At 38.1% G+C, this 16,782-nt stretch overlaps 1 protein-coding gene and 1 non-coding gene across 3 annotated transcripts in view; one reads left to right on the top strand and one right to left on the bottom strand.

Annotated features, from left to right (window-relative positions):
• LOC125938524 (24-hydroxycholesterol 7-alpha-hydroxylase) overlaps positions 1-16,782 on the top strand; it is a 94,303-nt gene that overhangs the window by 23,183 nt on the left and 54,338 nt on the right. For both annotated transcript variants that reach the window (XM_049653748.1, XM_049653749.1), the window contains 2 exons: positions 4,890-4,997; positions 10,278-10,368. In XM_049653748.1, coding sequence (XP_049509705.1) covers positions 4,890-4,997; positions 10,278-10,368 — 199 coding nt within the window. The remainder of the gene's footprint in view (positions 1-4,889; positions 4,998-10,277; positions 10,369-16,782) is intronic.
• LOC125939277 (U6 spliceosomal RNA) lies at positions 13,585-13,689 on the bottom strand. The gene has a single exon (XR_007463015.1). It is a non-coding gene; the product is annotated as a U6 spliceosomal RNA (small nuclear RNA).

The raw sequence follows: 16,782 nt of genomic DNA, 5'->3' as shown, positions 1-16,782 counted from the left end.
ATTCCGGTCAAATGCCAGTTCTCTTCATGTTGCGGTATTTATAATATATACTGGCTTGACGATACTTTCTTCGTGGTGTATAGGCTGAGAATCTTCGTGGAAAATGGGGAAAGGATTTTTTCTTGAATTCTTCAGAGATCTGTGTTTCTGTGTTGCTGGCATATTCCTAAAAGCAGAGGTTTATTATTTTTTTATTTTATTTTTTATTTTTTAAAATTTATGTCCAAATTAGTTAGCATCTAGTGCAACAGTGATTTCAGGAGCAGATTCCTTAGTGCCCTGACCCATTTAGCCCATCCACCCTCCCACAGCCCCTCCCGTAACCCTCAGTTTGTTCTCCATATTTATGAGTCTCTTCTGTTTTGTCCCCCTCCCTGTTTTTACATTATTTTTTGTTTCCCTTCCCTTATGTTCCTCTGTTTTGTCTCTTAAAGTCCTCATATGAGTGAAGTCATATGATTTTTGTCTCTCTCTGACTGACAAATTTCACTTAGCATCATACCCTCCAGTTCCATCCATGTAGTTGCAAATGGCAAGATTTCATTCTTTTTGATTGCCGAGTAATACTCCGTTGTATATATATACCATATCTTTATCCATTCATCCACCGATGGACATTTGGGCTTTTTCCATACTTTGGCTATTGTTCATAGTGCTGCTATAAACATGGGGGTGCATGTGTCCCTTCAAAACAGCACACCTGTATCCCATGGTTAAATGCCTAGTAGTGTGGTTGCTGGGTCATAGGGTAGTTCTATTTTTAGTTTTTTAAGGAACCTCTGTACTGTTTTCCAGAGTGGCTGCACCAGCTTGCATTCCCACCAACAAAAAGCAGAGGTTTATTTTTAAAAAATTGTCAAAATGCTATTATGTACTAAGTTTTGCTTTAGGCACTTTATAGGTAGTAACTGATTTAATTCTCACAACAAGCCTATGAGGTAGATACCACGTTATGGCCATTTTATTGATGAGCTTAAAGCAACTTGTCCAAGGTTACCCAGGTCTTGAGTAACTAAACCAGGTTCTGGTTACACTTAAGGATCTTGGAAGTTGCAACTCCATCCTAACAACAAGTAGCAGGTGGAATGGACCAATGTTGGAATTATCAGATTGGGACTTTGAAACAACTGGGGTCTATGCATAAAATAGACTGAATGCCAGAACAGATGGACAATGTAGGCAGAGAGATGGAAATCCTTAGAATGAACCAAAATTAAATGCTAGGTATAATAAACACTATAGCAGAAATGGAGAATGCCTTTGATGGACTTATTTGTAGGCTGGCGGAGCTGAGAAAAGAATCTCTGAGCTAGAGGATGTATCAGTTGAATCCCCAAAAACTGAAAATCAAAGGGAACAAACACTAAAAAAAAAATACAGCAGAACATCCAAAGACTGTGGAAATGTGGGACAACTACAAAAGACATAGTATACATATAATGGGAGTACCAAAAGGAGAAAAAAAAGGGAGAAAGGAACAGAAGATATATTTGACAATGATAATGACAGAATTTTCCCCCATTTAATGTCAGACACCAAATCATAGATCCAGGAAGCTCAGAGAACATCAATCATGTAAACACCCAAAACTACACCTCAGCATATTACTTTTAAATTACAGAAAACGAAAGATAAAAAATCCCGAAAGAAGCCAGAAGGAAAAACTCCATATCTACAGGGGAACAAAGATGAGAATTACATCTGACCTCTCCTTAGAAACCATGCAAGCAAAAAAAGAGTAGAGTGAAGTATTAAAAGAGTCGAGTGAGAAAAAAAGCACCCCCAGTCTGGAATTCTATGCCCTGTGAAATTATCCTTTAAAAGTGAAGGAGAAATAAAGACCTTCTCAGACAAACAAAAGTTGAGAGAATTTGTTGCCAATACACCTTCTTTATAAGAAATATTAATAAAGCAGTTCTTTACAGAGAAGAAAAATAATATAGGTCAGAAACTCAGATCCATATAAAGAAGGGAAGAGCATCAAAGAAATAAACAAAGTTGAAATAAAAATGTATTTTCCTTATTCTTAACTGATCTAACAGATATAATTTGCTCAAATTATAATAGCAACAATGTATTTGATTATATATATATATATATATGCACACTTATGTGTGCTTGTATATAAATGAAATGATTATATATGGTTATTTGGTTGTCTCTCTATATTCTTTATCATATCTTTCTATAATAAACTGGTAATCCAGTAAATAAAATGTTTCTCTGAGTTCTGTGAGCCCCTTTAGCAAATTAATTGAACCTCAGGAAAGCGTTGTGGGAACCTCTGATTTTTATAAGTACAGATAACAACCTGGAGTTGCAGCTGGCATCTGAAGCCCAAGGAGGAGGTTTTTGGAGCCTCCAGTCTGTAGCCTGTTGGTCCAAAGTCCAGGTAACAACCTGGGCTGTGACTGGCATCTGAAGGGCAGGTGCAAGGGTGGGGAAAGGGTATAATCTTGTAGGACTAACAAGTCCAGGACTAACAAGTCCTGACCGACTAACACTTAACCTGTATAATCTCATGCTATTTCTGGGTAGATAGTGTCAGAATTGAATTGAATTATAGGGCACCCAGATACTGTCCTGAATATCATTTATCGTTGTTTGGAACTTCCCTCCCCCCACTCCCCATACACATACATATTACACATTGGTACCAGAACCCCATAGCAAAGATGTCCTCTTTACCACTCCTTTTCAACATGATGCTGGAAGTGCTTGCTAATACAATAAGTCAAGAAAAGGAAATTAAAGTTACATTTATCAGGACAGAAGACATAAAACTATCTTTTTTCTTAGATGCCATGATCATATGTATTGAAAATCCAAAAGAATCAACAAACTATTAGAACTAATAAGCAATTATAGCAAAGTTGCAGGAGACAAGTTAATATACAAAAGTTAATTGCTTTCCCATATACCAACAGTGAACGAGTGGAGTATAAGATTAGAAAGACAATACCATTTACATTAGTATCCCCCCAAATGAAATATTTAGGTATAAACTTAACAAATGATGTATAAGATCTGCATTGAGGAAAGCTACAAAACTCTGATGAACAAAACCAAAGAACCAAGTAAATAGAGATTTTATGTTCATGGATAGGAAGATTCGATATTGTCAAGATGTCAGTTCTTCCCAACTTAACCTATACGTTCAATGTAGTCTCAGTAAAAATTCCAGTAAGTTATTTTATGGATATCAGCAAACTGATTCCAAAGTTTATGTGGAGCGTCAAAAGACCCAGAATCACCAGCACAATATTCAAGGAGAATAACAAAATTCTTCAAAAGAGCAATGCTCCCCAACTGCAAGATTTATTGTAATGCTACAGTCGTCAGGGCAGTGTGGTATTGGTGAGAGAATAGACCAATAGATTGATGGAACAGAATAGAGAACCCAGAAATAGACCCTTTTAAATATAATCAGCTGACCTTTGACAAAGAAGCAAAGATAGACTCTTCAACAGATGGTGCTAAAACAGTTGGGACACCCACATGCAAAGAAAAAAAAATCTAGACACAGATCTTATACAGTTCACAAAAATGTACTCAAATGAGTCACGGACCTAAGTGTAAAATGCAAGAGTATAAAACTACTGGAAGATAACATGGGAGGAAACCTGCTTGACCTTGGGGTATGGTGATGCCTATTTAGGTATCACACCAAAAAATACAACCCATGAGAGAAGATGAAAGCGTATGAAAAGATGGTCCACATCATATGTCATCAGTGAAATGTAAAGGAAAACAACGCTGAACTACCACGACACTCATTCTGTCCAGAATCTGGAACACTGACCACACCACCGGTGTTGCTGGTGAGGATGCGAAGCAACAAGAACTCTCATTCATTGTTGAGGGGGAAAAATGGTACAGACACTTGGGAAAACACTTTGGTGGTTTCTTATAGAAAACAGCAACAACAACAACATACTCTTACCATAAAATGTAGCAATTAGCCTGCTTGATATTTGCCCAAATGATTTAAAAACTTATGTTCACACAAAAAAACCTGCACATGGATGTTTACAATAGCTTTATTCATAACTGCTAAAACTTGAAGACACCAAGATGCCCGTTAGTAGGTAAATGGATACACTGTGGTACATCTAGGGACTGGAATATTATTCAGCACTCAAAAGGAATGAACTATCCAGCCATGAAAAGACATGGACAAACCATACATTCATAGCACTAAGTGAAAGAAGCCCATCTAAGAAGGCTACGTAATGTATAGTTTCAACTGTGTGACACTCTGGAAAAGGCAAGATGTGGAGAAAGGAAAAAGACCAGTGGTTGTTGGAGAGGAAGGAGAGGTAAATTGGCAGAACACAGAGGATTTTTAGGGTAGTGAAAATAATTTGTGTGACATTGTAATGGTGTCTGCATATCATCATGCATTTGTCCAAACCAATAGAGTTTATAATGCCAAAAGTGAACCCTAAGGTAAACTACGGACTTTAGGTGATTATGATGTGTCCGTGTCCTTGATCCATGGTAAAAAAAAAAAAATACCATTTTGGTGAATGATATTAATAGTAGGGAAGGCTGTACATGAGTGGGAGTGAGGGTCATGTGGGAAGTCTTTGTACCTTCCTCTCAATCTTATTGTAAACCTAAAACTGCTCTAAAAAAACTAAAGTCTTTAAAAAAAAAAAAAAAAAAAAAAAACCTAAGCCAGAATTTAAACCAATGCATAAAGCAGCAGAGCCCCTACTCCTAATTACTATCCTGCTGGTAAGAATATATATCCCTTAGCATGCCTCCAGCTGCAAGGCTAGGAATGGCAGAAATAGCTTATTTGAAAAATATGCATGCTCTTTGTTTATTAACAGCATTCTTTGTCACGTAGCTGTGGTTTGACAATATGTATTTCTTTTAAACAGACATTAATGCAGACTTTGCTGGATATCATAGAGATGGAAAGAAATGAAGAAAAGAGCCCCAATTATGGGCTTTTAATACTTTGGGCTTCTCTGTCCAATGCTGTCCCTGTAAGTATATTAGTAAAGTAAGGGTTACAGTTCTGTCTACTGCAATTTCAATTTTTTTCCTTCGTTTTTCTTTCTGTTCTTTCTATTATGGGAAAGAAAAAAGACAGCAGTGGATCTGGTTGTGAGCTAGGAAAACAAAACTCACATGGCTAGTAAAATCTGACAAAACCACAGAGGAGGCAAAGCAGAGATCTCAAGTGAATTCTGCCCTCTGCAAGGCAGCTCGTCCCAGGCTAAGGGAAAAACTTGCACTTTGGGGTCAATTGTGACAACACTGCTTATGGAGCACTTTCTTTGTCAGGCAACATGCTTAGTATTAGCACTTGAAATGAGTAGGTCTTGACTCTAACATTTTACTGGGGAGAGAGTAGGCAAATGCAAATGGATAATTTGAGATGGAATTGGGCTGGAATCAAGATATCCCCAAAAAAAAAAAAAAAAAAAGATATCCCCCTCCAGAGCTGTGGAATCTCAAAGAGGTAACTTCAACCCTCAGCCTCCATTTCCTTTTGGGTAATGAAGGGATAATACAGCTCCTGGTATGATCCTAGGACTTGGGTACTTAATGAGTGGTGACTCTCATTTCTCTACAAGGTTGTTGCAAGGATTCAGTGAGATAAACCCCGCTGGTACCCGGTGAATATCCGTTTGTGTTAGGTGGCATCTATGTCCTGTAAGCTTCCCCATGAATGGAACTGGTGACCTTGGAACTCACAATACTTCTGAAGACAGCAGAGAATTTTTTTATGTTTACTTATTCTGAGAGAGAGAGAGAAAGAGAAAACAAGCACAGAAGCCAGGGAAGGGCAGAGAGAGAGAGAGAGAGAGAGAGAGAGAGAAAGAGAGAGAGAGAATCCCAAGCAGGCTCCGCACTGTCAGCACAGAGCCCAAAGGTCATGACCTGAGCCAAATCCAAGAGTTGGACACTTAACCGACTGAGCCAGCCAGGTGCGCCAAGAACAGAGACTTTTTAACTATTTCTTTTTTATTTATTTTTTTAGTATTTATTTATTTTTGAGCGAAAGAGGGACAGAATGCAAACAGGGGAGGGGCAGAGAGCAAGGAAGACAGAGATTCTAAAACAGGCTCCAGGCTCTGAGCTGTCAGCACAGAGCCCAACGTGGGGCTCGAACTCATGAACCGTGAGATCGTGACCTGAGCCGAATCAGATAGTTAAGCTACTGAGCCACCCAGGCGCCCCTTTAACTGTTTCTTTTAAAGTTGTTGTAAACTAGATCAAAGCCATGTGCTGTGTGCCACTTTGTGTTTGATCCGCACCAGCTACCTGTGTCAGAAGATTCCACATTAGCTTAAGCCGCGCTTACATTATTTGAGAAATTAAAGAGTAACCTTTTTTATGCATCTGTCTTCTACTAAATGGGACTGTTCAGCCCATCTCTAATGATACATGTAGCCATTTTTCTTTTTTTCTTCTAGCAAATAGAAATAAGATATTTTAAGTATTATTTATTTCTCCCTCCTCTTAAGGAAGGCTTTCTAAGTACTGATAGTCTAGTTTCTTTTAACCTGTTGGAACACAGACTGGGTAAGAAGCAGAAATAGAAACGCTGGCCTCTCTGCTCACATGTGTGTCAGTCTTACGTATTTCATCTGGAATGGGCAAATAAGAATCGTCTAATCCTTTCCTCTTCTTTATGTACCTCTGACATTATTCCCTGATTTCTCCTTAGACAGCTTTCTTGGATACCGAGTAAGCTACAGTAAAATTAAAAGGCAGACATCAGAACAGCTCCCAAAGCAGCAACAGAACAGCCACTCCTGTCACAGGATTAATTTTCAACATCTCATTAGAGAGGTCCCCCAGAAAAAAGGGACACAAAGCTCCAATTGATCTGACTCAGGGGAAGTCAGTTCTTTGGAACGTGTTCCTGGCATTCATCTGAGAGGACTTAAATCATTAATTTCAGAAAGAAAGTGTCTGATGATTAGTGAAAGATCCATCTTGCTGGCGCTTGTTGGCACCTCCAAGAGGCAGCTGGTGTGTGGACAGACACCCTAGAAAGGCTTCAGAGAGTCAGGCCCACTGCCAAATCCCAGTTCTGGGTGACAGTGAACCGATTGTTTAACCTCTCTGAGCCTCAGTATTCTCATCTATAGGATAGGATGAATGTGATCTACCTCATACGATAGTCGTGATGGTTGTATTTTTAAGAAATGGGAAGTGGCTAACAGTCCCTGGCACAAAGAAGGTGCTCAATGAGTGTTAGCTTTCTTCTTTTATAAAAAGTAAGGCCATCCTTCCAGTCAATCATTACTTTCAATGGCCCATTAATTATAAGCTGGCTTGGTTCTCAAACCTGGACCAAATGCCCCAGGGTGGGAGTGGCCATGTCGCCTGGCTTCTGTGATGTCCCATAAGTCCCTAGACAACCACTGCAGGCCCTGCTGGAGGGACAGGAGGTGGGGCCTGTCCTTTCTTCTCTTCTCTCCCACTCTGTGCTCTGCCTCCAGGCCCATGGAACTCAGACCTATCTGAAGGATAGGCTTGGGACAGGTCACTAGAAGGCTCCATTATGGTCAAGGTGACCTTTGGTGGACTGGCCCAAAATATTAACCATAATTTGTGAAATTATTCCTGTGGGGAAACCACTTCCCAATTCCAAGAAATTCCTTTCAAATGAACTTTTTAAGAACATTTTTCCAAAACTAATCTCACAGCTGACATTTTGTCTTTGATATCGACCGCTTCTCTGAAGCTCTTTCTAAATCTTTTTGGTAGTGACCACTACCCCCCACTCCACCCCATCTCACTTTCAACTCGCACAGCATGGGTTGTTGGCAATATACCTGGCTCCTTTTTCACCTGATTGTATTTCATATCCCCAACTAGATGTGTAAGTTCTTTGGGCAGGAATGATGTCTTGTACATATTTGTGTTTACCATGATTGTAGAAGACTGTCTGACATGTTACGGAGACTCCCTCAATATTTATTAATCTGTTTTTGAATGGGGGAATAAATGCTGCTGAAGAACATACCCAATTCATCTTCTCTCTAACAGAGCTGGGCAGGGCTTTCCTCTTCGTCCATTGTCATCTGTGTTCTTACCTCTCCAGAAGCATTATAGTGGCTGCTTGTGAAGTTCAGTGAGCCAGGGCACCCTTTTTCTTTTTGCGCAGCCCTCACCGTGGACTTGACCCCTTGACAGAACTCTAATTGTCATTTTTGGGAGCAATTTTTAACTGAGAGTGTGCCACGGTCTTGTGGTCACTTAGTCTTGTTTGTTGATTCAGTAATATATGTAAATTTCTTAGTTTCTTATTACTGTCCTTTTTTTTTTTTTTTTTTTTTTTTTTTTTTGAGAAAGAGAGAGAGGGGAGGGGTCAGAGAGAGAATCTTAAGTAGGCTTCATCCCATGACCATGAGATCATGACCTGAGCTGAATCAAGAATTGGATGCTCAACTGACTGAGCCACCCAGGCGCCCCTACTCTTTGCTGTCTTTTATGGGTCTTTTTCTTTTCTTTCTGAAAAAGTAATTGAGCTTTTTTTTTTTTTTTTTTTTTTACCAAATTCAAGTGATAAATAACATCATTGTACAGCCATTTATAATTTAGCTGATTTTCTTGTGTTTGTCATAAAAATAAATATTACCCAATTTTTGTGAATGTCTAAAACTCTAGGCACTATTTAGTGTAACTCTGAACCCCTCTTTTGTATAACTGAAAGTCTATGTGCTATCACTAAGCTGTTTTTTCCCCTAATATTAACTCTGACCTTTTATTCATTTATTGAATATTTATTTTTGAGAGAGAGAGAGAGAGAGAGAGTGTGTGCGAGTGTGTGAGCACAAGCAGGGGAGGGGCAGAGAGAGAGGGGGACAGAGGATCCAAAGTGGGTTCCATGCTGACAGCAGAGCGCCCAATGCGGGGCTTGAACTCATGAACCATGAGATCACGACCTGGGCCAAAGTCAGACGCTTAACTGACTTATCCGCCACCCAGGCGCCCTGTGAACTCTGACCCTTTAATAAATAAGATGAACTGAGGGTGGAGTGGTTATTAATTAAATCCAATAATTTGGCCCTTCCATCCATAGATAGTAATAGAAGGAGCCCGAATGGGGAGACAGGAAAAGAGAGCTTTCTGGTCATGTTTCTTCTAGTGTAAATCGGCCTGGATGATCTCTAGGATAAGTCTTTTGTAATGTGGATAATGCCACAGAAAGAGGCTCTCCAGATGGTGGCGGCCTTTGTTCTCCCACTCACTTTGTTTATGTACACAGTAGCATATTTACCCTCCCACAGACAGTTCCTGCCCCAGAGGGGAACACCATTGAGTAGTATTGAATTTGGCTTATTTGAGCACTTCCTTCCGATAATTGCTCTTCCTTCTTTGACCACAGAGGGGAGTATTGGGATTATTTAAAGGTACTTAAAGTTACCTCACAAAAAAAGACAAAAAAACTTAAGTGTTTTAAATATTAAGTATTTTCTGAGTCTTTCAGGACTGATTTTCCTAGATGAAAGTTCTTTCACAATACATATTTACAGAAAGGATGAAAGGGAAACCCAAGCTTCTTTTAACGATTTTATGCAAGGTGACTGTGTAACCTAAAAATAGAAGCAAAAACATCTACCCAAGTTAGTGGAAAGTTAATTTTTGAAATGTATGGCGTTATAATTTTACCTTGTAATACCACAGTGAGGAAAGACATGAAATGATTTTCTTTGGCCTAGAGAGAGAATTTGCAAGCATGCTATGTTTGATAACTTTCAGGTGTGAAAGAACCGTAGTTTTGATACTGAGTAACTCTCATCCTTTAGTTTATTGTATTTTAGGTACACTTTCCTAGGCTTATTGAAAATTACCATGTTTTATTTGCAGAATATATGATTTGCTCATTCATTTCTATTTCAAGGAAATTAAACTTTAGAAAATGTTTTTGTCTGGATTAACATTCTTAAGTGTCATAATTTGTTGCTTCTGGATATTTATTGTATGCCTCTGTAATATTTTCTAATGTGAATTACTAAAAAAAATCCTGCCTCATGTTTTAGTAGAGATAGTTTAATCTGTATAAACAATATAAACTGCAGTGACAGAATGAAATTATAGATTTGGCTCTCAGAGATGGGTAACATCTCTGTTGTCCATAAAGTCTGTTTTCAAAAATGCTCTTCGGTGTGCTTTTAAGTATAATTTAAACAGTTTCCTGGCTTCTTTTCATGTTTACAGCTAATATTAAGTATGCTTTCACTCACTTTCAAAGAAGGTTGTATTGTTTGATACATGGATTTGTTGTTGTTTTTATTTTTAAGGTTGCATTTTGGACACTTGGATTTGTCCTCTCTCATCCCAGTGTCCACAAGACCATTGTGGAAGGCATATCTTCTGTGTTTGGCACAGCAGGTACTAAACCTGAATTGAATTACACAGTTGAAGAGATATCTAATAAATATGCGCTTGTCACATGTTACGGGCAAACCTAAGTGCCCAGAATTTTATAGAAGTTGAACATAATCCAAAATTGAACACCGGATATAAACTGATCAGGTAGATTCCTAGAATTTAATTACTGTCCAGGATTTTGGAGGTCATCTAGTGCAACCCCCTTACTTTCCAAATCATGAAATAAGTGCTAGAAAGATTGTGATTTGCTTAATTTTCCTACTTAAATGCAAGTATATATATACTTGCATATATATATGTGTATGTATATATGTTTATACTATGCATATATATACATTTATACTATACATATGTATACTTGAATGCAAACATATATAGGCCTTTTCTTCAAATATGTGTATATCTTTATATTGTTTTCAAATATGCTACTCACTAACATGCCTTTAAGTTTAACTTAAACATTTTCCTAGTTTCTTTTTTTTTATTTTTTTTATGAATATAATTTATTGTCAAATTGGCTTACATACAACACCCAGGGCTCATCCCAACAAGTGCCCTCCTCAATGCCCATCACCCATTTGCCTAGTTTCTTTTAATGTTAAGGGCTAATACTAAGTCCACTTTCATTCACTTTCAAAGAAGGTTGTATTGTTTGATACATGGGTTTTTTGTTTTTTTTTTAAGGTTGCATTTTGGACACTTGGATTTGTCCTTTCTCATCCCAGTGTGTGTGTGTGTGTGTGTGTGTGTGTGTGTGCGCGCGCGCACACACACACACACTATATGTATATGTATAGACACATATATATGTATATACACACATACATGCAGGCTTTTTCTTCAAGTCTCTTGGACCTTCAAACCTCTTGGCCCTTCAGTTGTTTTTGGAATTCAGGATTTTCCAGATTTTTGTAAAAAGTAATATGGTGAATATATTACATAACATAGATGTCAGGTAATGTTTTGTCACTAAAGGAGTTGTTTTAAAAGTTAGAGTTAGAGATTTGGGAGGGTTAGGACTGTAGATGGGGATTGCCACCTTGCACTTTTTAGTTCCGTTTGGGATGCTTGTCATCTGTTTTAAAAAGGAGAAATAAGCTTGAATGAAGAGAGCGCTCAACCCCTTGTTTATGTAGCATAATTTGACCTGTTTGGAAGTAGCATCTTTTAAAAAACCTCAATATGTCAAATTATGTATTCTGATATAAAAAGAATAATAAGTGACTTGGAAGAAAACAGTGTAATAATAGGACGAAAGTCTGATGCCAATAGATAGTCCTGCCCCCCACCCCCACCATTTCATGATTGCTGAAAATATTTTCTTTGAAATGTTTTCTTTATTTTCTACTGCTTCTTGTTGAATTAAACCAAAAACCAAATTGGCTTGATCAACATGACTGTCTAGGCAATACTGTCTCTGAGCCTTGAGTATGAATAGCAGGTATTGGGGTTGGGTCTTACAGATATGGTGAGGGTTAGAATCACTGAGCACCAACAATGCTAACAAGTTAGATTTTGGAGATACGTTAGTGAATACAAGACTACTTGCCCTTATGGGGCTTAGAGCTACAAAGTTAATGGAAATGTGCATGCCTGCACATCTACAAAGGATAAAAGGGAATGTGTCTTTGATTGTCTCATATTCACCTTTACCGTTTCCTTACTGGAGTCTTCTCCTGACTTAAGTTTCTCCAAAGTCATAATCTTTAGGATTTCTCCTCTGACAGAAAAATGTTCCTTCAAACAGCAGTACCAGTGTAATAGTTACACCTATCAATGTCTTCAGTTTATAAGACTCTTGCAGAATTGAAACAGTTTACCTAAAATATCAAATGTTCTTTGCTGTGTGTATACAGAACGATTCAGAATCCGTTTACGCATAAGATGTAGTAGCAGCTCAGGAATTTAGAGGTGAGAGACCACTCACTCTTTGAAGGTTGATATCAAGGAGTATATCTATGTGTGACAACGAATTCTGTCAAAGCACATTAGAGTGCATGGAACAAGAATCTGACTCATACGGCAGTTTTCACATTCTTAATGCTCTTCTCTGTTACAAGATCACCACTTCTTTCTTGGAGATGTCCTTAGTGACTTGGATGCCTCTCCACATCTCTGTGGCCTCAACACTCACCACTAGAGCCCATCCCAGGCATGATGGTCAACTTTCTTACAAAATAAGTCTCAGGGTAAAAGTCGCTATTGAATAATTGGTCCTTTGTATCTGGCTTCTTTCACTTGGCATAGTATTTTATTTTATATCATGTTATTTTACATTAATTGGTTTTCAGATGTTAAACCACCCTTGCATTCCTGGGATTAAAGCCTACTTAGGCATGTGTATAATACATATAACTTTTATGGGTATAAAATATCCATAGTGTATATATACATATATTTATATCCATATGATATTTGTAATTTTTATGTTGCTGGATTCAGTTTGCTAGTATTTTATTAAGGCATTTTATATCTATATCAAAAAGGGATATTAATCTGTTGTTTTCTTTCCTTGTGATTTGTCTGGGTTTGATATCAGGACACTTTTTTTTTTTTAACATTTATTTATTTTTGAGACAGAGAGAGACAAAGCATGAGCGGGGGAGGGTCAGAGAGAGGGAGACACAGAATCTGAAACAGGCTCCAGGCTCTGAGCTGTCAGCACAGACCCCGACGCGGGGCTCGAACTCACAGACTGCGAGATCATGACCTGAGCCGAAGTCGGCCGCTTAACCGACTGAGCCACCCAGGCGCCCCCAGGACACTTTTGGCTTTATAGAATGACTTAAGAAGTATCCACTCCTCTTATGATTTTTCAAAGTGTTTGTGAAGGAGTGATGTTAATTCTTCTTTAACCATACGATAGATTTACCAGCAAGGTGATCTGGTGCGGAGATTTTCTTTGTGAGAAGTTTTTAATTAATTCAACCCCTCTACTTGTTATAGGTTTATTCAGATTATATATTTCTTATTGTCTTTAATTGAAATAAAGCTGACACATAACATTATATTAGTTTTAGGTGCACAATATAATGATTTGATATACGCATGTATTATGAAATGATCACCACAATAAATTTAGTTAACACCCATTATCACACAGTTAATTTTTTTTCTCGTGATGTAGACTTTTAAGATCTGCTCTCTTACCGACTTTCAAATACATAATACACTGTCACGTATTTATTATACCATTGCTGTACACTCCATCCCCAGAAAAACGTGGGACACTTCACAAATGCGTGTTATCCTTGTTCCGGGGCTATGCTAATCTTCTCTGTATTGTTCCAAATTTAGTATATGTGCTGCCAGAGTGAGCACTGTCTCTTTTTTCTTGAGTCAGTTTTGTGGTTTGTGTCTTTTTAAGGAATTTGTCCATTTCATCTAGGCTATGTGACTCGTTACATTCATATTATTGCCTGTAATCTTTTTTATGTTCGTAAAACCACTTGGGAAGCATCTCCCTCTTTTGTCATTTTAGTAATTGTGTCCTCTTTCTTCTTTTCTTGGTCAGTGCAGCTAAAGGATTCTCAGTTTTGTTTTCAAGGAACTAACTTCTGGTTTTGTTGCTTTTATTTTCTTGTATTGCTTTTCTATTCACTACTTCTTTTATTTCTGTCCTGATCTTTACTATTTATAATTTATATCCCTTTATGTTGATAAAGGGATATTCTTTATTTTGTTCTTTAAATATAATTTTTCTTACAGTCTTTGAACACGTTTTAAAATATCTGATTTAAACTCTTTTTTTTTTCTTTTTCTTTTTAGTAAGTCCAACATCTGGTTATCTTCAGGGATGGTTCCTACTGATTGCTTTTCCCCTTGTGTATGGCCTGTATTTTCTTGTTCCACGTACTTTTGCGTATTTCCCGTTAAATGTCTTGTAATTTTGTGTTTATAATGGGACACTTTAAATAATACAATGTAGCAGCTCTGGAAATCAGATTCTCCTATCTCCTCAGGGTTTATTGCCACTGCTCCTTGTCACAGCTCTTGTTTGGGTGTTTCTTTATTGACTTTGGTTAACTAATTCTGTAAATTTTGCATTATCATGTGTGGCCACCTGTGTTTCTGCTTGGTTAGTTTAGTGTTCAACTAATAGCTGGATGAAGACTTCCTTACACTAAGAACCAATAAGACTCCTCGGTTTGCATGTTTTGGATTTCGTTTGCGTGTCGGAGCATGCCTTCAACACTCTGCTAGGCAGTAGGCAGCTCTGCCTTCATGGTCACTTCCACTGACACAGAGCGCCAAGGTCAGCCATGAGTCAGACCTTAGAGCCTTCTCAGGGCTTTCCGGAGCCTGAATAAAGCCCCGGGCATTTGTACTGTCCTTTATAAGCACACATTTCTATGGTCCCAGGAATACACTGGACCTCTGCAAAGCCCTAGGACATCTCATTCCCTAGCTCTTCATTTTACTCTTTTTGATTTGCCTGTTGTGTGTCCCAACTGTTGTCTATTGCCTCGGGGAGCTTCAAAGTCCATTATCTTTAAAGGTTTCCAACCAACACCCCAGGGGAAAAGACTTACTCCACTGAGTAAGTTCCAAGTCCAGTCAGATAAAGATAGTCTTGTAGGTGGGACCTTGTAGGGAACCCTCAGACAGGCCAAATAATGAGAATTCTCTAGGAATGAGGTTTTGAAGGAGTTCCGATATCATTCTGTCCCCTCTGATGGCTGTTGAGCTGCTGGTCTGCACTGTGATTGTAGGTGATTGGTTTTTAAGGCTACCGTGGATCTATGGCGAGAGGGATGGGAATAGGGCACATTAAAATGTCATTAAGCTTGCTCTTCTTACCAAGATTTAGCCATTTTTCTTGGATAAAAACCCCCTGGGTTGCTGTAAGCTTTGGTTAATTTCCAAAGGTCTGAAAAAGTTGATTCCGGCGATTTTTATCAGATTTTTCATTGATTTTAAAGAGGGAGTTTTGGGAGTCCTTTACTCTGCCGCTTTTGCTGACATTACCCTGCACCATAAGTTTTAAAATTTCTTTTAAGAAACCTTTCAAATTCATTGTTAACCCTTCATTCATCTATTTATTTAGCTGCCCTTCAACTCTGTTTTGAGGGTGTCAAGGCATTGTGTGAAAATATCAGGGCTATGAAGATGAGTAAACTGTGGTACGGGCTCTCAAGGAAGTTCGTGAATGAAGGGTACTTTATTAAAATGAAAACAGATTTGGAAGTATCCAGAAGATGTTAGGAAAGAACAAGGAATGTTTACATTGTTTCTTCGGAGGTGTGTACCTGTTGATGGTTTTCTATGCTCAGAACTCTTTTCCTTGTTCTCGTTCATGTTTTAGTAAGCTTGAATGTCATTTCCTCAGGTCTTTTCGGCTTGCCCTTTCTGAAGTCACTTTCTCTAACTCACTCTTAGTGATTTTGTGACTCACCTCACTATTTCCTTCATAAGAATGATTATTTTGTTTATTAGTCTGTCTATCTATCTATCTATCTATCTATCTACCTACCTACCTATCATCTTCTGCCTTTTTCATCAGAACATAGCCCCTCTAACAACAGGAACAGTGTCTATCTTGGTCTCTATGGTAGGTATCCCCAGCTGCCTAGAGCCAAAATTACTCAACAAATATTTTCTGAATAAATTTAATGAACAAGTATAAGAATATAATTTTTAATTTATTTTGATTTTTAAAAAATGTTTATTTATTTTTGAGAGAGAAAGAAAGAGAGAGACAGAATGTGAGTGTGGGAGGGGCAGAGAGAGTGGGAGACAAAGAATCCAAAGCAGGCTCAATGCTTCGAGCCCACAGACCGCGAGATCTTGACCTCAGCCCAAGTCAGACGCTTAACCTACTGAGCCACCAGGCGCCCCTGTATAAGAATATATTTTAAGAGATGAATGTCTTAGTTTAACTTTCATTGGCAGCTCTATCACCCATCCCAGTAGACAGTTTATATGAAATGAATATTTTATGTAAAGAAGCTTTTGATGAGTTTCTGCACTTGATTTTTGAGTTAGAAGAATGCTAGTGTCAGCTAATATCTGATCAGTACTTTGAGACACTGAGTAGTCTCAGGTCCAACTAACATTTCTCTAGGGTTTTGAACTCTGCAGAATCTTCTTACCTACGATTTTATTGTATCCACTGATCATGGGTGAAATATGCATTATCAAATTATTAAGAATCTGATAAAGAATATTTTGCTTTGTTACAGAGTTTTTGGGCATTCCTGGAAATTAGTCATTTTGTTTTAAATTTTAATTGTTAGATCACCAGACATTATGTCAGTTGCCTGTCATAACCTCAAAAACTTAGTCCAAATGCAGGGGTCAAAATGCCTGGGTTCAAATCCAATCTGAGATACAAACTACTGGTTAATTCCTTACTCGGGTTACCAAATTCTTCTTCTTCTTCTTCTTCTTCTTCTTCTTCTTCTTCTTCTTCTT

Source organism: Panthera uncia, assembly GCF_023721935.1.
Source record: "Panthera uncia isolate 11264 chromosome B2 unlocalized genomic scaffold, Puncia_PCG_1.0 HiC_scaffold_24, whole genome shotgun sequence".
Classification (NCBI taxonomy): domain Eukaryota; kingdom Metazoa; phylum Chordata; class Mammalia; order Carnivora; family Felidae; genus Panthera; species Panthera uncia.
Note: the sequence above shows the minus strand (reverse complement) of the source record. Positions and strands in the feature narration are given on the sequence as shown.